Source organism: Chrysemys picta, chromosome 1 (assembly GCF_011386835.1).
Source record: "Chrysemys picta bellii isolate R12L10 chromosome 1, ASM1138683v2, whole genome shotgun sequence".
In the NCBI taxonomy this organism is placed as follows: domain Eukaryota; kingdom Metazoa; phylum Chordata; order Testudines; family Emydidae; genus Chrysemys; species Chrysemys picta.
The window spans coordinates 186336487-186361118 of record NC_088791.1 but is presented as its reverse complement, the minus strand read 5'-3'; the positions used below and the strand labels follow the sequence as shown (position 1 = coordinate 186361118).

The 24632-nt window shown below is 39.4% G+C and overlaps 1 protein-coding gene and 1 long non-coding RNA gene across 11 annotated transcripts in view; one reads left to right on the top strand and one right to left on the bottom strand.

Annotated features, from left to right (window-relative positions):
* The window catches only part of APP (amyloid beta precursor protein), a 323444-nt gene that overhangs the window by 296745 nt on the left and 2067 nt on the right, over positions 1-24632 (top strand). For 7 of the 10 annotated variants that reach the window (XM_005289303.4, XM_065576464.1, XM_065576477.1 and 4 more), the window contains 3 exons: positions 2582-2635; positions 12390-12490; positions 17575-17721. In XM_005289303.4, coding sequence (XP_005289360.4) covers positions 2582-2635; positions 12390-12490; positions 17575-17721 — 302 coding nt within the window. The remainder of the gene's footprint in view (positions 1-2581; positions 2636-12389; positions 12491-17574; positions 17722-24632) is intronic. The other 3 variants (XM_065576485.1, XM_042855746.2, XM_065576497.1) reach the window with 1 other exon arrangement.
* Positions 5823-24632, bottom strand: part of LOC135977197 (uncharacterized) — a 29084-nt gene continuing 10274 nt past the window's right edge. Inside the window, exon 3 of the long non-coding RNA XR_010594517.1 lies at positions 5823-6033. This is a non-coding gene — a long non-coding RNA (uncharacterized LOC135977197). The remainder of the gene's footprint in view (positions 6034-24632) is intronic.

Genomic DNA, 24632 nt, shown 5'->3' with positions numbered 1-24632 from the left:
TACTTTTGCAGATCTTGAGGTTCTGTTTCCAGCTTTAGCCTTCCTATGTGACCTTGGGCAAGTCACTTCCCTCTGCGTGTCAATTTCAACATCTGTAAAATGGGGGGTAATGTTACTTGCCTTCCTTTCATAAAGCACTTTGAGAACTATGGATGATAAGAGCTGTATAAGAGTTAAGTATTATTATTTCCCCCATCCGCAGAAATATTGGGCCAGCCACATGTAGCCACGTCAATTTACAGCAAACAGTTCCCTTCTCCTCTTCCCCATTCAGCTGCCACCATTTTTCCTGCCACAACCTGTTCTCCTAATTTTTCAGTGAGTGACATAATTTTACTCTTCCATTCAGCTATCACTTCTGCAGTGTCTATATATCCTTTGCAACAACATATTCAGTCCCTGCTTTGAAGTACCAACTGTAACAGCATACAGGTGCCAGATGAGCAGCGGGGGGGGGGGGGGCAATGTTCAGAGAATACAGGATCTGGGCGAGGGCAAGAAGCATGGGAACACCGGAGGAGGGAATAAGGGTAATGTTTCTGCAGTAGCAGGATATTTCAATCCTTCAGCACCAATCCTTTTCACTGGAAAAATGCTGCTGCACTGGAGGGCTGTAGCCCACAATTGAAGAAACCTAGCAAAAGGCTTAGATGAGAAAACATTTAGTGGTTGTACTTTTATTTAGCATTATACAAAAAACAGTTTCTAGTGAAGGCAATCACATGGGCTACTGATGGTGCTCTGAATTGCCAGGAAGATGGTTTGATAACTGATCCATCTTCACTTCCCCATATAGGGAGCATGGCGTGTGCTAAGAAAGCAGTGCAATCCCCCTGAGAAAAGCCCCTTTCAACACTCAGTAGCAGAGCTGGTTGGGAATATTCCATCTGACTGATTTCCTGACAGAAAATGCAGTTTCCACAAAAACTGATTTTGTCTCAGTTCAACTCAAACCAGCATATTTTGTTTTTAATTGATCCAGTCTGTTTTGTTTCTAATCAGTTCAACAAAACATTAAACTACATTTCCCTATCGGCACATTGCCTTTTGGGAGTTGTAATTTGGGACCCTCCTTTTTTTCCTGTGAGCAAGGTTCCCTCGAGGACATCTTTTATAATGCAATGTGGATTTCCGTCTCATTGAGCATCATGGCACTTCATGACTTGGAATAAATTATGGGAAATGTCCAGTCAGGGAGGCTGGCCCATGGGAGAGAATGGGGCCATCTGGCCTCTGAACTACAATGCCGATGAGGCAATTCCCCACTTTGGGAAAATGCATTTTAATATTGAACTGACTCAAAACTAAGCAGCTCAGGTCAGTAAACTGAAACAAAATATTTCAATTTTGGGAATGTCAGTGTGGTTTATATTCAGAAATTCCATTCCACACAAAAAATTGAAATTTCAACCTTTTGTCCCAATTCAGGATAAAAGCAAATGTTGAAATGTCAGAATTTCCTATAAGACAGAAATTCCCATTTTCACTCTACTGTTCAGTAGCAACTCCTTTATCTTATTTCTGCTTCACCATCACTAATCAGAGAGTTCAGATAACCATCCCAAAATTCAAATGCATAACAGAACTGTGTCTAAATACCATGGTTCTGGAAGACCAGGCTGTGACTTTCACAAGACATCTGGTACTTTGCACCCTATTTCCAGAGCAACCAAAAGCAGAAGCCAAGATCTTTGTGCCATTTTGGCACTTCCAATGCCAACTGGAACAAAGAAGCACAAAGTAGCATAAAAGAAGAAAAATAAAGAAGGTGGAGGGGAGGAATAACACCATTTTTTTTTATACTTCCCCAACAGGTTCAAGTTTGGGTTTAGCTAAGGTTATGGGTGAAGGGTCAGGTTATTCACTTTCCTATTACTATTAGTGCCGATGGGCTCCAAAAAGCATCACGCCAGTCTTCAGACAGGTATGGCCTCTGTGTGGGAATATAAAGTATTTAAAGATGTGAATGTGGGGCACAGAAATATGATTGTTTTTCAAGTCCCCTTCCACTTTTAAAATGAAAGATAATCTAATTAGATGGACAATTTAACTGCATACAAACTAAAATATATTAGGAACTACATTTTATATATTTATTTATTTATTTATTGATATTTCTCTAATGCCTATAATTGTTGCCTTCAAAAGTTAATAATCTGGAAGAACAAACTAAGATTTAGTGGACATGTAGAAATTAGCAATAATTAAAACTTGCTGCAAGGACTCATGCCAGTTCCGGTTCCCAATTCTAATCAAAAGTCAGGAAGATGTTTCTAAGCATACAATGTATAAAGCCTTACCCTACTGACTGTAAAATTCTTTGATCTTGATAGTTTCTAATTTGAGCAGTATCCAGAATATAAAGCGCTGGATGGACATGTCAGTGACAAAAGACACTATTGAAGTTGTTCCCATCTCCTTCCTTTTATTTCCAGGATTAACTTAAGGCAAATCTTTTCCAGCTGCTGCTATTATAACTTTGTTTATGGCATATGTCTCTCCTGCACTATCCCAACAAAAGAGCAGTTGACTTATCATTTTGGGTTTTTTGTTTGCTTTTATTTTTTTTGCACATGCCCAGTTGAGCCAGTTGATGCCCGCCCAGCTGCAGACAGAGGACTGACCACAAGACCAGGTATATAACTTGCATGGCTTTTACCTAACCTATGTTTTTCCCAGCATGTCTGTGACCTGCTTGAGCTGAAATGATCCTTTTCTTTGTTATTACCCCCCTGTTAAACTGTAGTGTCATGTCATGAACCAGTATAGATGGGGAGTTGCAGCCAGAATTTTAAAAGGGGCTCTCACAAATCTTCCTCCGAAGCCTCTGAGTACTCTCTCTCTATCACTATGTGCTTGCAAAAAGGACAGGGGAGAAGACTGGAGGAAATGTCCATTTTTTCTTCCCATGTAGCAAAAGTAGTTTTTGTTTTTTTATAAACAAGAGGGAAGCAGTACTGCTGCACATATAGAGAACCCTTACTTTGGAAGTGTGTGTATACTTTGTTCCTGAAAAATAGATGGTGTTTTGTAAATTGAAAATAATAGTGCAGAGTTCAGCTTCCACAGTTTGGAATTGATGGGGCCATTAAAACTTTTTAGGCGGTTCAGGGACAGGACTTATTTTTTTAAATACCAGCCCCTTGATGCAATTTCCAAAGGCAAAGTTGCTCTTCAGAAGTATTTTTACAAGCTCAGGAAGAAGTCCTTTCTAGTAGTAGTCTCTCTCCAGGTCTGACTCCATTGAAGGCAGAGCAATTGCTCCAACCTTCCTTTCATGGCAGAATTTAGATTTCCCTCCAGCACATCAGTGATATTAGATCAGTCAGTTCTTGGATCAGAATTTCAGCACTGCAACATCACATATTTTTAAAAACAAGTGTAACATACTCATAGCACCTAAGTGTTTTTGTCTTCCTAAAGAGGGGTAGAAATATCATACTGTATGCATCATTTTGCATATGAATGTTTTATTTCCATTCTCCCTCACCCACAAAATATACTCATATTTAATCCTAACCTTGTAACCTGTCTGCTTTACAAGGATTTTTCTTCTCATAGTTTTTTTCCTGCATAATGTCCTATTCACTCATTTATGCTTGTTATCTTGTTGATTGGCATTTTCATATGCATAACCAAAAGCCTGCTGCTAAGAGACCCATGTTCGTTGTTAAATATTTTTCATAAATGAGGGGCAGAAAGTCTGGTGGGTACTGATATGAGAAGATATACTCTTGCTCCTCTTTGCCACATTCAGGCTTCATCTCATTAAGTGGTAACTATCATTAAACCCTTGATAATGGGGTTCTTATTTTCTTTTTCTACATTCCTTTGGCTGGCAGTGGTATTGTACCAAGAGTACTGGTGCCAGTGTAGTTAATGATCTATCCAAGGTTGTATGTTAGATTTCTGAGAGGGGCTGTGATACTTTGAAAGGTGATTTTTTTTTTTTATAGCTTCAAATTTCCAAAAGTGAGAGAGGGCAGTTTTACTGCTCATAAGTTACACTGAGTATTTCTTTAACTCTTCGCTGCTTGAGTTTTAGGTGATGTTCACTTAAGTGCAAATGGGGCATTCTGCAACAGCCTCTTCAACACTTACACCTTTAACATTTGAGTGCTGGGGAGGTCCTATTGTAGTCACTTACCCTTTGCCTCAGTTCCCTGCTCTCTTATAGTCCCCTAGAGTGAATGTTACCCTTGTGAATATCCCCATCCCATGTAAGTGCAAACTGGCAATCTAATCAATAAATAAGCACAATTACTCTAAATCTAATGCTGGAACTAATGTTTGTGCCTGCACCCTGAGTTTGTAGGAATAAACCAACTTCTTTGGTTCAGATAGAAGAAGATGGGGAAAGTGGCTACCTTGTATTAATTTTTGCACTGATTGAAAATAGCATATCCCTGGAAAAGCTTCTTAAACATCTACGCTTCCAGATATTTTTTGTCTTCAGAAAAACCTAATGGATTTTTAGCCTATTAACTTTTTTAAAACATTAGCAGATTCCATTAAATAAAACTGTCAAGTTCCATTTGCGTTTCTGTGGGTAAGTGCTCAAGTCAGGAAATGACCAAGTTAATAGGGTGGTCTAGTAAGTAGAGTATTGACTTGGACTAAGGAGACCTGACATCACTTCACAGTTCATCAACAAGTTTCCTGTATGATCTTGGGTGAGTCACTTAATTTACCCTTTGCCTCACTTCCCTGACTGTAAAACAGCAGTAATGCTTTCCTACCTCATATGGGTGCTGTAATAAAAAAAAAAAAAAAAACATTTTAGGCTACAAGGAAAAGCTTTCTACAAGTAATTACTGAAAATGGAGGATTATGATGGAAACGTTTATGCATCCTTAGCTAGATAGGACTTACTCTCTGCTTCTAGTACAGTATATGACTTCACAGCATTCCAAGATGCCTTGTACAACATATCATAATATACTATATATGTAAGAGACAAATAGTATCCTTCACCACCCTGTCTCTGCACAACAAGTAAGAGAGAACGCTTTCACAGAACTCAGAGGTCTCTGTGCTGACTTACATGAGGAAGTCTTGAGGGCCTTGCTAATGCCCATCTTATGTTAGGATGAACCAAACAATTATTCATTAGGCTCCAACAACCTTATTTGTCAGGTTTTTAACTAAATAACATTCACTTAGGCTCTGATCTCAGCAACAAAAGGAGTCGTCGTAAATGGAGGCACTGCATATTATCAGTAGAGACACTGAATTCTTAAAAACCTGATCAAGATAGGTCAAATAATGTGTAAACACCATAGTGAGACTTTCTGCCAGTCTGCCCGAAGTGTGAATGTCTAGCAATAAATACCCACCTGATTTTCCATCACACATTAAAGTTATAATTTGGGTAATTTTAAAATGCTTCTGAAGCATTCAGAGCTATTTACGGGGCATGTACACTAGTCCAAGCAGTGATAATAGAGTATAGGATAATATCTTTCTAGAATTCCAACTAAAGTAGATAATTAATCAAACTCAAAGTATTAAATGCAAAAGGAAAGCTGTAAACTTAAAAATTATCCTTCTCTCTGAATTTTTAACCACCTATTACAAGTAAAACCTCAATTTTATTATAACTGAAAGAAGGAAACAATATTTTACTTTGTATATAGTTGGTTTCACTGAATTTTTTGTATAGAAAGTCAGTTTTCAAGTGTTCTTTTGGCTGTTCTTTCGTACATCAGTAGAGGAGAGAAAAACATTGTGAAATAGGAGGGTGTGTTTGTAGAACCAGAAATATTACCAGAGGGACTCAAAGGCAGGTGAGAAACCGGACACTACTTTAAACAATTTAAAAAAAATTGTAGCGATTCCAAACTGGTTTCCTTTTAAAGGTCCTCATGTCATCATCTTGACTCTTCAGTTTCTGCTTCCGCAGGGTGAAAATATTAATGTCTGTCATCCATCCATAATCAGGCTTTCCTTGTGGTCTTGGAAACAAATGAACATCTTGACTCAAATATATTGCCATGAGCTAACATGTCGGACTTGCCCATGGGTCCTCAGAACCTTTTAAAAAAAACAAACAGATGTTTAATGCCTCCACGTGTACATTTAAAAAAAAATGGCTGATGTATTGCCAAGTAGGAAGTTCTCACAACCACCACTTTTCTTCTGTGCAAACGATAGGATCTTCTTGAGATCACACCTAGATCAGGATCCACCATGAGAAATAATGCAGCCTAGGTACATCAGAGAGATTCTTAGCTCGGCTGCTCACAGTCTTATCAGCTGTAGCAACGATTTCATATGAGTCTAGTCGCCTAGTAATTATCATTCCCTGAGCAGTCATGTCAGAAAATGTTAGAGAATGTGAAGAGTTGTCCAGTCCATAGAGCGGTGAGGCTTCTGAGGAAAATGACACCAAGTCTCCAGAGCCTTCACTCAGAAAAATCTATTGCATCATTCACCTTTGCAGCTCCACTATTGCTAGCAAGAGCAGAAACAGTCATGTAAAGAGGGCTTGCTCTTGAACCTAGAGTATGACAGTCTCTGTAAACCCCCAGCATAGTTTACATTTTTTAAAAAGTGTGGGGGGCGGGTTTTCTCTGAGCGATTGCCTATAGCCAGTGGTGTTGCATGAGATCAACTTTTCCTAATGTAGATGCAGCATCTGCATGACAGACTTTTGAAATGAAGCCTAATGCTTCAGCACACTCTGCTTCCTATGTGTCATTCACAAAAGATGGAACAGAGGTAGAATTGTGCCTAAATACGTTCACTCTTCTCTCTCCCCTTCCCCCTCTACCCCCCAAAAGGAAGTAAGCTAAAAGAATAAAGAGAACAGTGGGAAGGTAAAAAAAGGTAGGGAGGTATCTAAAACCTCATATGCTGAGCAGTCAGCCTTGAGCTGTATTTTCTTTTCAATTCTAATTTTATAAATAAGTATTCATTGCCTTACAAAAAATTGTTCCATACAATGAGGACTTTATAGAGTATAGAAGGGGTAGGCAACCTATGGCACGCGTGCCAAAGGCGGCACGCGAGCTGATTTTCAGTGGCACTCACACTGCCCGGGTCCTGGCCACCGGTCCAGGGGGCTCTGCATTTTAATTTAATTTTAAATGAAGCTTCTTAAACAATTTAAAAACCTTATTTACTTTACATACAACAATAGTGTAGTTATATATTATAGACTTATAGAAAGAGACCTATTAAAACCGTTAAAATGTATTACTGGCATGCGAAACCTTAAATCAGAGTGAATAAATGAAGACTCGGCACACCACCTCTGAAAGGTTGCTGACCCCTGGTGTATAGTATAGCCCAGAACAAAATGTATTGCCAAGCTTTGAAAACCCCTCTTATAGAAAGGATTTATAATGAAAAGAGTAACACCTCTTAGCTGATAGCTGCACTGTAAGTGCTGCTTTAACAATATGTTTTCTTTCCAGAGGTCACTTGTGCATTGTTTAATTTCTTACAGCTGAATTCTTAGTGCCTGTGCCCCAGTAAATTTTTATTGATAATAGCACCATGAAAATACACAAATGAGTCCATTACATCTCAGTAACTCCATATTAACTTGGCATCCCTGGTCTTGGAAAGAGAAGGCAAAATTAGAAAACTAGCCTATTGTTCAATACTGACAGAATTTCCAATGCTCAGTACAAATAAAAATGCTAGTGTTGCCTTCATATTAGGTCAGGTTCTTATTTGTCGGTACCCTTGATAAATCCAGATACCACCATCTGACAATGGGTCTTTATGGGCCATGGTGCACAAATATTATGGCATCACTTCTTCCTACTCTTATTGAAGTAGTAATGAAATTCTTATTGAATGTGAAAACTCTGGTTTTCAAATTACTTGGCCTTTTAGGATTTTCCCAACATAGCTGTCAGCCTGTTGTTTAAATATTTATCTAATCATTTTGTGGGGACTGTGCTCATAAAACCTTTTCTATTTCCTCTTTTCCTCCTGTCCCCCTACTGCTGTAGCAAGTTCAAGTAATTCCTGTCCTCCTTGCTTCTGTTATATAGCGGGCTTAGGTAGTACTAGCCAATATATGCAAAGCCTCCTTAAAAGACCATTTATGTTGCAGTAGTATTAAAAGATCTGTGACATTCTGTAGGAGGTGTGGGCAGATAGTACACAAGTGAATTATTGATGATTTTCGTACCATGAATAATCGCTTTTCTCTTTTAGTGAAATTAATTCAGTTTTTTTAACCAAAGTAAAAAGAAAAGGATAGCACAGCAACAACTCACCATGTGGCTCTGTTTTGTACTTTACTATTTCTTCCTTCTTTTTTAAAAAAAAAAGTGAGTTACTTTTACTTGGCCATAAGACTTGTTCTCTGATGAAACCTGGCAAATACAGTCTTGGGTTGGGAGCATAGCAATTTTTTTTTTAATTTAATTTAGAAATCTAGTTCCTGAAGTTGGCTGAAATTGTGATCATCTATATATTTTCAGACACTTTTTATACTTCTGAATCCAAATATCATTTGCCGTTTTTTTTCCAAATAGGAAATTTTCAAATCATTAGTTTATAAATAGCACACTAGTTATTTCTATGCATGCACATGGGGTATTTTAAAAAATAATTTCCATGAGGATTTACAATACATTTGCACGACCACTGCATCGACACATTCCAGAGAGAGACCTGCCAAATTTGATGCGTTTGAGGGGTTTGCTTTTTTTTTTTTACATTTAATTTAAAAGCAAGTTTTAAAATGAAGGATTTTATGTTGAGTTTCATGGAGATTTTAAAAATCTTCTTTGAGCTTGCTCACTATGGTTCTCTCACAGAGAGCCCTGCAGTAATACATGGAGTAAGAAGAGTTAACAAAACGTAGATCTTAATCAACGCCTAAGGAGTATCTGCAAAATTAATCCCATGCAGTTACACAGCAGTTTTCAGCCAGAGATATCTCATACATCTTTACAGAGGTACATCACCCTCATGAGGCACAGCCAGCTGAAATGCCTTGCCCAAGACCATGCAGCAAATCAGTTGCAGTGGGGGAGTAAGAGCTACAGTCACCTGCCTCCCCGTCACTTGCTCAGACCACTAGGTCATAGCTCCCTCTCTATGCAGATTTTCCCTTGGAAAAATATATAACACACAATCTGTTACAGAGGGGTGTCAGTCAGAGCACACACAAAAAGAAATAGCTGTCATTTCCCAAGCGATCACATTTCCCAGAGTACGAAAACAGTAACTGGGGAACGCAGGGTAGGGGACAATGGAAAAAGAGATCAGGATAATGAAAGACAAAAAACAAAAATACATAAACTCTACCAGTCCCAAATATAGAGCCAGTATAAACCGCCCTCTGTTCCCTCCCAGCACCTCCCTAGGCAAATAGTGAGTTTGGATGGTTGAAGTCAGAGGCCAGCTTAAAACAAAATAGCAAAATAAATGAACAGAGTGGTTCTTACAAAGTATCCACCCCAAGGAGGGGGAACATCATCCTTGCATTGCTCTGGTCTGGATTTCAATGTGCGGTTAGGCTGGCTCTTGGTGGTAGGGTTGCCAATTTTGGTAGGATGTATTCCGGGAGGTTTCGTCACACAACATGAATCTTTAGTTCCAGGAGACTCCAGGACAATCCTGGAGGGTTGGCAACCCTACTTGGTAGCCTGACTGAGACTCTTCAGCCTCCTGGATTTCTGCTCTCTGCTGAGATATACTGCTCCGTTTCCCAGAAATCCTAAAAGGACACTGTCTTCCCTTGAGTAGGAATGTGGAGTGTCAGAAGGGTCCTTCCCGCTACACTCTAAACACAACCAACCAGAGTAAAATCAAAGCCTTTGGGTATGTCTGTATATACAGCTGTGCTGCTGCAGCTCTGTACCATGTCTGGTGAAGAGACACACTCGTCAGCATTTAAAAAATAAAAAAAAAATAAAAAAACACCTCCCTGAACAGCAGAAGCCTCCCGCCAACATAGCGCTATGCGCACAACAGTTTATGCTGGCGTAACTTCAGTCGCTCAGAGGGGTAGTTTATTCACTCCTCTGAGCGATATAAATTATGCCGGCATAAGCTGCAGTGTAGACATAGCCTTTGTCTCTGGTTCTGGTAGTGTTACTAGCCAATTCTATCTCCGCCCTGGACTCTAGACAATCTGGGAAACAGAGTCCTGAACCTCTGTCATCAGTCTCCCTCGACGCTCAGTCTGATGTTTCAGGAGCACCCCATCCAATGAGGCGTACAGGAATGAAGATTGGTGTGGACCCCTGCAAACCAAAACCACCAAGTCCTGTACAGCTGTTTAACCAGTAGATGAAGCAATTACAAACTATGAAGTAAATGATATACAACTGGGTAGTTACCCAGCGGAATTCAGTCTCTCTTTTTAAAGGCCTCACATATTTTCATAAACATATATGCTAATTTTTTTGAGACAGGAACAATCCCCACAGCAGCTGGTCTACTCTCTTGAGTAATTTAATATGAGATTTTAAAATTTCAATTGTTTTTTCTTTTAAGATAATAGAGCAAATTATATTTCAAAACACCATAAAAAAATACATTAAAAAAAAATTAAGACCACTAAACAGCAAAGTAGTTACATATCACCTAATTTAATAAATCTAAATACTTAAACATGTTTTGCCTTGCTTTTAAGTTTCATGTTTTCAGTTGCACATATAATAAGAAAACATGTTATTCTTATCAAGTATAAAGAAAAACATTTAATGAAAACACAATCTAAAATTTCACTCATGGAAGTTTTATTTTTATCTATCCTCTTTCTGGTATCAAAATATTTTCTGTTAACATTTCCCATCTAACATTATCCCTTACCAGTTAACAGTAAGATTTTAAAATCAAAATACATAGAATTGCTGCATAAATAATGTATGTAATTTATAGTAAATAATTTTTCCTTTTAAATTTGTGAACTGGCACTGAAGCTATTTGTCACTAATGTTTTAGTGTATTTCTTTTTGAAACAGGTTTTGTATTGTGTTTTTTATTTTGTACTTGCTGATGAAAGGACGGCATCTATTTTGTATCAGTTACGGTTGTTTTGTAATGTAACCTATATTTCTTTATGCTTGATAAGAATGTGTTTATTATGTGGACGGTGTAAGGGTAACAATGTCCTTAACTATTTCTTTTTATATTACATTTGGCAAGACACTTAAATTCTGTTCCGTGACTGCCTCTGGAAAAGGGACATTCCCTGTGCACATTCCCTCTAAGCCAAGTGTGTATTTTGTGGGGCATGCAGGAGAATGTCACTTAACCAGATCCAGGAGTTTCCTTTCACTTTGGAAAATTAGTATTAGTCTGGTTTGGAGCTAGAAAGAAAATATTCTGTCACCTTTTTATTTATTTATTTAACCTCCCTCAGTTTCCTTGACCAAAGCATGATGTGTAGTTTTCAAATTGCAATTCCCTAAACATTTTACTATTCTTGCCCTTAAAAATTGCCTCTTGCAATGAGAAAATGTAATGGTGTAATGTGATCTTGTTAAACAGCAGATACCTTTTTAAAAAATGTTAAGCATTTTAACATCAGTAAGTAGTTAATTTAATAATTCAAACATGCCAGAAAACAGTCTAAATGCCTAGAAGAGTGTCCTGAAAGTGAGGATTTTTTTTTAATGTTGTGTTATAAGAGGGATCAAAATTATCATTAAAATGGGATCATTTGTATGGTCTAAAGAAGGTAGTTCGGGAGCTTCTGTTCTTCTTGTCTCATAACACAAGGACAAGAGGACATTCAATGAAATTGAAAGGTGGCAAATTCAAAACAGATAAAAATAAATACTTTTCCACTCAACGTTAGATCACACTGTGCAACTATTTGCCACAGGATGTCACTTAAAATATGGTACAAATGCACAGAAAGCAAAGTAAGATGCAATTTTTTCACAGCAGTGGGAGTTAAATAGGAAAAGTTCAGCCTTAATGTCAATTTTCCTTAATGTTGTCATAATGCGTCTCAACCAGGGCGGCCAATGAAGGGGGTTGGGGGGGGCGGCACATCGGGCCGTTGGGCAGCAATTCCGCTGCAGGGCTGCCACCGATCACAATTGCGGCTTTTCCCCCCCCCCCCTGCTTGGGGTGGCAAAAACGCTAGAGCCGGCCCTGGTCTCAACTGTTCCATCCTGTGAGGCACTTCATGAGACCACTACCTTAGTTCCTCACTACTTGATTCTTTGGTGCATGCACCACCACAGATGTAGTGGATTGAGAAACAGTAACAGAGGAGGAAGTTTACTGGCTCATTGTCAGTGGGAATGCAAAATTGGATACACTTCATTGCTTCCCCAGTTCAGTTTTCACATTACATTACGCTTCATTTATGTGAGTGACACCATTGCCTTTTGCTGTCATCTTTTGCTAGCTAATTATTTAAGTGGTGGATTTAATAAATTATTTCCTTGCGGTCAATGCAGGTTCTGGGTTAACCAATGTTAAAACTGAAGAGATCTCTGAAGTAAAGATGGATGCAGAGTTCCGACATGATTCAGGATATGAAGTGCATCATCAAAAATTGGTGAGTGAACATCTAGAGCTTTTAAGTTTGTTTTGAATCGCTGTGGTTAATAACGTCCTTACCTACAGGGACATTATGACCCACATTTTTTTAATTGCGTGGTTGGAAAAAAAATCTACACATAATTTTCACACATACATGGTCTGATTCTCCTCCCTCTTAGATGGGTATAAATTGGGAGTAATTCCATCGGAGTCAGTGAACTTACACCAGTTTAAGACTAGTACGAGAGGAAAATGCACACCGCATTTGTGCATCAGTTACCAACCTGTATGGTCATTTATGCCTGTACCACGCACTCTCAATGCCAGTGATCAAAAAAAGTAAGAAAGAAAACATTGAACTGGGAACGTCATTAGACATGAATAAAAATACTTCTGGAACCCCCCCCCAGTGTTGTCCCAAGATATTAGAGATACAAGATGGGCGAAGTAATAGCTTTTACTAGACCAACTTCTATTGGTGAGAGAGATAAGCTTTCAAATGACACAGCTCTCTTCATCAGGGCTGGGAAAGGTGTCTAAGGCAGTGTTTCTCACCCCAACTAAGATGCTGTAATAACGTGAGATTTGCAAACAGGTCAGGGAGAGGAATGGCAATGGAGGTGGGGAATGAAAACATAAGGCCTCAGGCCCCAGATTTCCTATCCCATCCTGGTTATCTGAGATTTTGTGGCGACCAGAAACTATAATTAAATAACAAAGAGGTTTTCATGTATAGTTCTGTCAGTACCCAAGCAGTAGCAAAGGGTTCGGCTAAGTCATAGCAGCACTCTTCGCCAGGGCTGTGCCAAAAGTGTGCCAGAACCTTGAAATCCACCCAGGGAATGGGTTCAGATTGCAGTGCAATCATGGAACATCAGCCCAATAATACCACTTGAGCTGGACTCAAGACCTTGCCATGTTCCCTCAGGCACTCAAGGCTAGAGTCAAAGGGTCTTAGGCACTGCAATACTCAGCACCTAGGGGCATTCACACCCCTAAGTTAGGACTGAGGTTCCCCATGTGGCTCATGAGGGGAGTAAGGAACCTGGAATGGGAGTCACAGAAGTCATCATGCTGAGCTGGGAGTCATCTAGGCTAGCTAATAGGAAATGCTGAGGAAAGGGATGTGGCCTAACCTCTTCCTCAAAGGGTGCCTCCCTCCAAACTGGTCAGCAACTGTCTCCACTCCCAGGGTTGGTCACCTAAGCCATTTTTGCAAGAAACTGGGCAGCAGGGAGAGGCAGCAGCAGCGGCGGCAGCCCCCTTGTAAACTTTAGCCCAGTGGTTAGCGCAGTCAGCCAGCATATGGTAGACCTGGTTTCCGTTTCCAGGTCTCTTACCTCTCCAGTGCACGTCCCTACCACTGGGCTATGAGACAGTGTAGTGTGGGTCTCTTTCAAACTCTCCTATGGGACCTGTTGCACGATCTATAAATAATTAAATATTCATTGAGCCAGAGTGAGACTGACTGGCTCTCTAGCCCAGTGATTAGGGCACTGTGACGGGGTGCAGCTCACCACTGCGGCACCTCCTGCTGGCAGTCTTGGGAATTAGCTCAGTACCCTCTTCTGGTGGTGTCTCACCCGCTGTCACCTCTGTTCCTGGATCCACATCACTCCTAGGACCGCAGCGTCCTCTTCAGTGACACTGCCCTCCGCCTGTGCCACACTCTATGTTCTCCCCCTTCTGTGGCAAACTGCAGTCCAATCTAGCCACTTCCTTCAGTGGGAAACTGCAGCCGCTTTGCCCTTGCATCAGGGCCTCAGTCTGCAGATCCCTGCAGCCTGCCAGGAGCTACCTTTAGCTCCCTGGATCTCTGCCTACAGCACTGCTCTGCCCAGGGTGCTTGCTGCTCTCCACCTACAAGGCAGCCAGTCCTCCTCCCTTCTCAAGCTCTTGGGAGTGACTGATTCTGCTCTGTTCTGCAGCCCTTCTTATATGGGCAGCCTGGCCCTGATTGGCTGTTCCTATAAGCCCTTCTGTGATTGGCTACCTCCTGTGCAGCCTCCGTAAGGCTGCTTTTAACCCCTTTTCTGCCAGTGTGGGGCAGACGCCCCATCACAGGCATATGTCTGAGAGATGCGAGACCCAAGTTCAAATCCCTTCTCCATATCAGGCAGAGGAAGAAATTGAATCTGGGTGTCTCACATCCCATGTGAATGCCCTAACCACTATGCTGAAGGTTATAAAGGATCTGCCAGCTCCTCCCCTTCCTTGTCTCACTTTCAGAGGAGGACATTCTTCACTAGATTTAATTTGCAACTGTAGTTACTTATATCTTTATTTTGTTTGCTGTTTTTGTACAGTTAGCAATAAAATACAGTGAGGTAGGCGGGAGAAAGACCCTGCCTTAACAGTGCATTGTGACTCTTGTGAATACAAAGATATCCAAATGAGAGAACATGTCTTCTAACAGGGACAGATCCAAAACCCCTTCAGAAAGATTCCCACTGACTCCTGTAGACTTTTTGATCAGGACCATTAGGAGTAAAATAGTGGAAGATTCTCACAGCAATGTTGCAATACTACAAGCAAATAGTTAAATCTGTCTTCTTGCTTCCTCTTTTGTGAAGGAATAATACATGATGGAATTTCATATCTTAGAGTTCTAAAATCCTAATAATAAACTTGAAAGGTTTCTTTTTAAAATATATTCTTAAACCTAAGTAGTGCTGAAAAATTAAAATTAATATGGGATTCAAATTTGCATTTGAACTAGGTAATGACTGTGTAAAAAGATACTCAGCTCTTTGATGCTGAGAATTGAGAATTCCCAGGGTGACAAGCTAATCCCAAATGCATTAGCAGTAATTTGGGAAATTCTGCCACACCTCACTCAGGAAGGTTAAATATTATGCTGAAATAAGTCAGAGAAAGGTTATTGGGAAGAGGAAACCTGGCACTAGTGCATTTCAGTGTACTTATTTTCATGTTATTGCCTCTGTGTCACACACAGTCAATTACAGTAACTCAAAAAGGGACTGTGGCAGGTATCTGTGCAAGCAGTTAAGAGCTGCAGCTCCCTCTACTGTTCTAGTGGAAAAGATAATGTACTATATTTAATAAAGGGAATGTTCATATCTCTTTTAAAACACCTGATTTTAAATTGTGTTATCCTGTGTTATCTATTGATAGCCAGAACCATTACTTACTATTAATTAGGAAGTCATCCTCTTCATATATCACATCAGTTTAGTTTTTATTGAAGGCATATTCTGAGCTAGTATTCCCATATTGTTTCAAATGTACTGTGACTGAAAATACATGACAATAAATTTCTTATTACCATACACAGTGTGCTGCATGTTACCATCTTAGTCAGACTTCTTATTGGAAAGACACATTAATGTTGTTGTTCCAAATCAGTAAGTATTCCTAAGTATTATTTTCTTTTTCCCCTGACTGGAGTTATTTTTGAGTTCCGTCCTTGAGATTATCACCCGATTAGGTGTAATTTGAAAGCAGTAGGTGTAGACATGCTTTTAGATCTTTTTTCTCATCTTGAAGATTTTTAAAGAAAAAATCCCTTTGGAATACTTACTGAGATGCTTAGAATTCATATGTAAAACATAATGCAGGGCTGCAATTAATAATTGACCTGAAGTTGCAGTTATTGTTCTACTGATAGGTATTTGTGTTTTAGTTCTAGCATACATTGTTTTTCATAACTGAAAATCCTTCAGGCCTTACTCTTTTGCTAACCTGTATGAAGCAAACAGAAATTATCTAAATTTAAAATAAGTATATTTGCATGTTTTTGTTTATATGCATGTAAAATTGACGGTAGACATTAACACTGTCAACACAACAAATTATGCAAACTCTGTACATTTTGTGTCTGTTCCATTTCATTTTTAACCTTGCTTAAACATCTCTTGCTGACAACAATGGAACAGCATGTTTAATTTGCATGTTTCAATACCTTTACATGGAAGACTGTTTTCTTTAAAAAATGTGATACAGCTCTTTGATTCTTAGACAAGTATTTAAAAAGGAAGAAGAAGCAGAAAATCAGCTAAATATTATGCTCTTTAAGATGAAGAAAGTGTCATAGTGACATTAAGAACTTGCCCTGGTGGGTAAATGAAGATACAATAAAGAGCAAATAATTTCTCCTCTATTTAATCCATATATACTTAGGGCTTGTCTACAAGACCTTACTCTGATGATTAAAAAAAGAATGTTTATCATTGAGGAACAGACAGTCAGTAGTTATTTTAATTATATAAAAATAAATTTCAAATAACTACACCTCTACCCCAATATAACGCTGTCCTCGGGAGCCAAAAAATCTTACCGCGTTATAGGTGAAACCGCGTTATATCGAACTTGCTTTGATCCGCCGGAGCGTGCAGCTCCCCCGGGAGCACAGCTTACCGCATTATATCCAAATTCGTGTTATATCGGGTCGCGCTATATCGAGGTAGTGGTGTATTTTCTCCTCACTTTGGAAAGGCTCGATTTCCCTTACTAGGCACCTTAAAATAGAATGTTTATTTTCCCATTTGCTAAACTCTCTCTCTTTGCTGCTAGACAAATCACTTTGCTTTCTTGAACTTTCACCTCTAACCCAGCTGGGTTACAAGGAGGCTTCATTGTTATCCTGTAGGTCTGAAATAAGCCTTTATATCAGACAAGCACATCATGCTTACCCAAACCAATCCTGACTATATGTAAATTCGTGAAACATTTCATGTTTTAGCCTCTGAAAGGTAGAGAAAAATGTAGGTTCTCCCAATATTTTCCTGCAATCCTCACCAATCACCCTGGGGTTTGTGTAGCCATCCCCTAAACTAGCCTGAGCAGCAATTACAAGTCATATTTCAAGTGCCTTTAAAACTGATAGCTTGGCAGCCATGGAGAGAAGTCCTCCCTGGATCCACAAAACTGGTACACCACAGGCAGTAGCCATTAAAACTTGCCACACTGCCCGTGTACCTTTTCTATGACAGGGAGAGTTTAGTGGTACGGTGACCTGGTTGCTGCACTGCTGAAGAGATTGGAACATTAGACGTTTTGTAAATTGCATAGAAGACTGTACAACTTAGCTAAATAGCAGAGGGGATTTCATTACTTATCTGCTTTATTTTTCTTTCCTAGGTATTCTTTGCTGAAGATGTGGGTTCAAACAAAGGTGCCATCATTGGACTAATGGTGGGAGGTGTTGTCATAGCAACAGTCATTGTCATTACTTTGGTGATGCTGAAGAAAAAACAGTACACATCCATCCATCATGGTGTAGTGGAGGTGAGTAAAGGTTACTGAGCAAAGCTGCTGTTATGTGAATGGAGGTGGCAGCAGAGTGCTGCGTAAAACCATGTAAATCCATGTGTTTACAAATGAACTAAGAAAATCAGCTCCTTGACCAACCAGTGTTTGAAAGTAGTGTGCCTGTCTTGCTAAACTAGTAGTTTTATTCAGCAGGATGAAACTGAAAGATCTGAACAAGTAAATATAAGCACGCAATCCGCAAGATATGCCCCACCTAATTAAATCTAAAACTGCAAAAATCTGTCCAGGAATTAGCCATGACCTATGACTTTTAACATGGACATTAATTTCCCTTTAGAATTTAACAGTAGCTGTAAAGAGAATATTGTATGGGTTGAACAATCTGAGTTATTACTATTGTCATTTGGAATTCACATGTACGGACTTTTTAAATTGGTTTCTAAAAGGTTAACTAAACAATTAGATAGGATTTGGGGTGGAGGGGGTCATTTGTGGATTTTACTGTGTACTACGCAGATTTGCCCTACACCGATGCTGTATTACTTTTTGTTCTACCAACAGGATTAATTTTTCCAGTTACAGCCTTTGATTTACAGCTAATATGAAACTTATAGATTTGAAAACCACATATAAAACTTGCAAGATCTTTCCTCAGAATGAAAACTGCTTTGTCTCCCAAAGTGTCAAGTAAATCCATCACATGTTCATAATACATTTAAAGTAGTACTGCTGCTACCACCTGCTGTGATTTAACGGAACTTCACTATAAATAAAAAGCATAATGAGCTTTTAAAAAAACAAAACAAATCTCTTCCTTTGGTACTGATACCCAGAACACTCACTGTAGATATCTATTCATTTTGCATTCGTGCATCATATCAGGCAATCCTCAAGAGATTCAGATCTTTTCTTTCCAGAAACCACCAGCTAAACATTTTCAGTTTTAAATTGAACTAAATTTTGTTAATTTCTTTAGGTGCATTTGTCTCAGCCGCAATTTGATTCATATGAGTGACACTTCAGGCCCTGAGGGACACATAGGAGGGATGTTTCCTAAACACACACACACACACACACACACACACACACACACACACTCTCTACATTATTCAGTTCAGAAGAGATTTAAAAATTTGGGAACTCTGCTTTATTTTTGTGACGTATTTATTTAGTATTCTTATAGCCCAAACAAAATTAAACAGATGATCATTGTGACTGATTGGTCCTGTGCCGTAGGAACTCTTAAGCTTTTAATTTTAAAAAAATGTAGGTTTGGATAAAAACGGAGAGGATAATCTTAGCTCTGTGTGAATTTTCTGTAACAAAACTCAAATCAGAAATTTTAGTCTAGCTCTTGAAAATACAGTACCAGTTTATATACAACTGAGCTGGGTATCAATGACAGTGTAATTGAGTGGTGAGTAAATAATAATAGCTCACTCCTACAGAGGACTTTTGAATCTAGCATGAATACCTAATCAATTAGCAGTACAGACATTAAGGCAGTATTGTCTAGTGGTTTCTTTGAGAACAGGCTCCAAGATCCTTGGTTTGTGGCCTTAGTCAAATCTCTTAATCTCTCTGCCTTAGTTTCTCACCTGCAAAATTGGGATTATACTTATCTATTTCCTAGGGATGTTGAGGATTAGTTAGTAAATGTTTTTACAGCACTTTGAAAAATGTAAAACTCTGTAGGCAGTAAATTCTTCTTAACAAAATGTCTTTGAAGTAAGGATATTCCAGTCCAAAAAGGATTAATTTATCTGGCAAAGTTGTGCACTAAAGGCATAACATTTAAAATATAAATAGCTTTGCATCTGGTCTACATTAGATATATTTTGACAAACTAATTTTGGATCCCATCTGTTTACCTTGTGTCAGAAACTACTATGACAATTTAAATTTATGTTAATAGGTATAAGGTTACAAAACAGTTTCCATTACAACATGCTTCTAGCTTTCTGAAAATTCTCTACTGGGGATAAAATTCTTAATATTTGTTCTCTAATGTGGTTTGGGGGGGAAATACTATGGCCATTTGAAAGGTGTTACAGTATTTTTTTAAAACTGATTTTTAAAACTGGCTCAACTTTGACTGTTAAAATTTTCCATGTGAATTGTCCTCATTGAGAGGACAACTACAAACAATTTTGGGGGGGAAAGGGGGAAATTGTTAATGGATATGAATGATTGCAAATGTAAACAGTTAAAAATGGGGTACAGATGTGCAACATCGCCTTAAAATAAAATCACAAACCCTAAACATCTTGCTTACAATATATGTGAGGGCTGTAGGAAATATTGCCTGCTACTCTCACTTCTTGAGAACCAGCTCCTGAAGTCACATTAGGATTAGCTGCAAAGAAAATCTGTAGGTGAGAGGAAAAGGTGCTGTACAGACAAAAGAAAAGGCTATTTAAATAAAGGAGAAAAATTGTAGAGAAATAATACACCGGCTTATACCAAGAAGTATTCTCTGTCAGAAAAGAGGTACTGTAATTGTTATGCTCTCTGGAACTTCAGCATAGCCATACCTGGAATATTGCGTTCAGCTCTGAGTGGACAATATGGAAACTGCTAAGAGAAGAACAAAAAAATGGTTCTGGTTGATGGAGTTGACTGACAAGGAAAGCATAAGAGTTAAATGTGTATAGATTGGCAGAGCAATAACTAAGATGAGACATAAGTCTACAAATACTTGAAATGTGTAGCTATCGAGGAGAGAAAAAAAATCATCATCATAAAATGGGTAAAGGGAAGTAACAAAGAAGGAAAATGGAGGCTGCAAAGTGGGGTTGGCAATGAGATCAGTGAGTCTGGGGTATAACCACCCCCAGAGAAGCAGAAAAATTCTTATCATTTGACACTTCTAAAACAAAGCGGGAGGAAATTACAAGGAAAATTTACAGTAGTGAAAACTGACTAGGAGAGAAACTAGATGTCCTAATAAGTCTTTTCTAACTATAGATTCCATGATTTGGTGGTGATTGGGAATGTGTTATAAATTAGCTTATCAAATGTAGGTTTTGCCTTAAAATGGAATATTCTATTCAACTTTGCCATGTTTTTGTAGACACACCTATTGCTGTTGCCCTTACAATACAATTGTTTATGATGCTCCTGCTTATCTCTTCAGTTTCTTGTCCATTCTTTAGTCTCATCTGTTTCTGCATCTGATTAAATAAATAAAAAGAAGAATGGAGAGTAATCTCCTCATCCTGTCTCACATCTCGGGCAGATTGTACTGTGTGCTTCTCCTCCCCTCAGATTCTGAACAAAGGAATCACACGGGGAGCTCAAAGCTAAAACAACATATGGAGTTCAGTACAGTATTGTCTAAAGCAGGGTAAGAACCCTGGCAGACCGGGCCAGTTTATTTACCTGCTGACGCGGCAGGTTCGGCCGATCGCGGCCCCCACTGGCCACGGTTCGCCGTCCCGGGCCAATGGGGGCAGCGAGAAGCGGTGCGGGCGAGGGACGGCAAACCGCGGCGAGTAGGGGCCGCGATCAGCCAAACCTGCCGCATCAGCAGGTAAATAAACTGGCCCACCCCGCCAGGGTGCTTACCCTGACGAGCCGCGTGCCAAACGTTGCCGACCCCTGGTCTAAAGCTTCAATAAGAAGAGTACAGCACAGCCATGAAACAGTCCTGTAGCCCAGATTCTCTTTGCCCATGGCCAGTCTAGTGGCAAGTATCATTTAGCACAAAATATCGGGGTTGCCGTGTTAGTCTGTATCCACAAAAACATCAAGGAGTCTGGTGGCACCTTAAAGACTAACAGATTTATTTGGGCATAAGCTTTCGTGGGTAAAAAACCCACTTTATTTGGGCATAAGCTTTCGTGGGTAAAAAACCCACTTCATCTGAAGAAGTGAGGTTTTTTACCCATGAAAGCTTATGCCCAAATAAATCTGTTAGTCTTTAAGGTGCCACCAGACTCCTCGCCATTTAGCACATTTGTCCTGTCGGACATGGGGTCTATGCTGTAACATGTAGAGATCCCTAGTCTCTCACCCCAAGAGCCCAACACTTCCTGTATCTGACCTTTAATCTCTTGCCATTTGGGAGTTTCCTATTACAGTGTTTTTGGTTGTGAACACTCCTGTGGCTTGCATGGCATGATCTGGACTAGCCACAGTCATCCCTGTATCATAGATGATTTTGGCTCGCGTGTGTGTGTGTGTGTGTGTGTGTGTGTGTGTGTGTGTGTGTGTGTGTAAAACTTGAACCTTCTTTGACATTACAGTATAGTAGTTCATTCAGGAAGAAAGCTGGGTGCTTTTTCATATGCACTTGCATTCTCTTCTCAGTCATTTCCAGTACAAGCCGCAGGAGCTTATTGGGATGCTTATAGTTTTTATTTCCCATATTTGCTTTCCTTTTTCTGTAACATCCCAGACACTGGACCATGTTAGCAAACCACAGTTGGCACCCAATAATGTTTTAATCATCACATTGTCATAACTTTCACATAATTTAATACTGTTAAATTTGTAAGTTCTTCTGGGCAGAGACAGTGTCCTCTTACGTGTTTGTAGAACACCCACCACAACACCTATTATACATTACTTGTATTATATTACTGTGTAGGGCTCCAGAGATGGCCTAGGACTGCCGCTAAGCGCTGTATAAGCACAGAACAAAAAGATGGCCTGATTGGCTCTACTGGGCAGTACTAAAATATGAATATTTCATCATTATAATTAAAAATTTTGTGCAGAAGCCCGATGGTGAAATGTAGTCCTGGCCAGGTATTAAATCACTGCATTGTTTTAGATACAATATAGCCATGGATAGGGCAAGTGGTAACCTCTGAAGAGAGGGTATTTAAACAGCAGGAGCCAGCCAACTAGCCTGGAGATAATTGCTGAGAATCTTTTGTGGGCAGAGCCTGCAGCACTGTCACTATCTCTCACCAAGCCCCATTAATGCCAGGACTGCTATCCCTATGGGAAATAGTAATGAAGACTCTCTAGGAGAGGTAGGAAAGAACACTGGCAGGCCCGGAGAGTGTCATTAAAATGCAAGGGCAAGATTGTACACTAGCTGCTGAGCAAGTCATTGTACCAGAAGTCTCTTGGGGCTTTGAGGGCAGAGGAGACAGGATGTGAAGTTCCCAAGGGCTTCCCTGCCCTTGATAAATTGGAGTGATTGTTGACAGCTAAGCCAAGCACTCATCCGCTGCTTGAACCAGCTGAAAGAAACAGTAATATTCTGGCACTATAAAAATGTTGTTTTTTTTCTTTTGAAAATGAAAGGTTTGTTCCTACTCCCAAAAGCTAGGGAAATGTAACTGAACAGCCCAAAGAGCGAGCCTCCTCTCTAGCCAGCAGCTGGTTTGTACAAAGCCGTGTGCTTTATCAGCTTAACTAAAGAGAAACACTTTTCTGTTTTGTTCCAGGACAGTTTGTGTACATTTTTAAGTCTAACAAAATTGCTCATTGCAGGCTCAGCTTTAAAAAGCCCAGCACCCTTTAATGACAGTATTTTAACAAGAGAAAGGTCCAGTTACATTCCAGAATAGGAACCATCGGAAGTGCCAAGTCATATCAGACCAGTGATCCATCCCATCTAATATCCTGTTTCCAATCATGGCCAAGGGAGAGGGCAAGAAACCCTGCTGTAGCCAATTATGGAACGACCTGCCTGTGTCAGCAGGGTCCGACCCTTAAAGTTGGTGATCTTGCTTGATAGAGAAGGGAAAGGATTATTCTCACACATACAGAGATTTCCTTAAATGCGATTTACAGTCAGTTGAAATTGGAACAAAGGTGAGGAGAGAAGATTTTAGAATAGATGCTAAAATAGGACTGATTTTTGATGCAGCAAGTCACCTGATGTATTTTTACATGTGACACTCCTTTCTTTTTTAGTCAGTGGGTAACATGAGGTAGGAAATGGTTCTGATGAGAAGATACTGTGAGATGCGAGGGGCTAATCTAAATCACAACCCAAGCAGACGTGGCCACAGAAATAAGTAGATTAGCTTGCACTTGCCTTGAGCGTGGAACAACATATCCCTTATTTTCCTCTGGAGCTTCAAGTAACATAATTTTTAAAGGGGGACCGTCTTGTCCTTCCCACGCTAAAATATTTCCAGCATTGTAGATCATATTTCAAGAAAATCAGGCATCAGGTTTGTTTAGTCTGGAGAAGAGAAGACTGGGGGGGAGGGGAATAATTTTTAAGTACATAAAAGATTGTTGCAAGGAGGAGGAGAAAAATTGTTCTCTTTAACCTCTGAGGATAGGACAAGAAGCAACGGGCTTAAATTAAAAGCAACGAGCAAAGGCAGTTTAGGTTGGACATTAGGAAAAACTTCCTAACTGTCACAGTGGTTAAGGACTGCAATAAATTGCCTGAGGAGATTGTAGAATCTCCATCATTGGAGATTTTTAAGAGCGGGTTAGACAAACACCTGTCAGGAATGGTATAATACTTAGTCCTGTCATGAGTGCAAGGGACTGGACCAGATGACCTCTCAAAGTCTCTTCCAGTCCTACAATTCTATAAGCACTTCTCCTTTACTTATTCATCAAAAGGTTAGACTAAACTAGCCTGCTATGTAAGATTTCTTGAGAGAATACTTTTTCCATTATCCAAAAGGTTATTTTATGCTAAAAATAAAAGGTTATTTTTGTTAACGGTTATTACTTACAGAAATTCACATTCAAATTTTCATAGCTTTTAGAGTAGTTTAGAATCCTTTGTGCCCTTCCTGCTTTTAAGTCTTCTGACAAGGTAGAATAGATTTTTTTTTTTAAAGGGAGATAGCAAACACTAGAAGTAAAGGATAGCAAATAGAATAGCTCTGTTTTAATAGGTAATTAGGAAGCTGGCCAGGAGATGGTAGGTTTTGAAGACACAACAGTTATGCAGTTCACACAGTGGAGATAATTAGGTGTTTTAACATTTAGAGACTGGT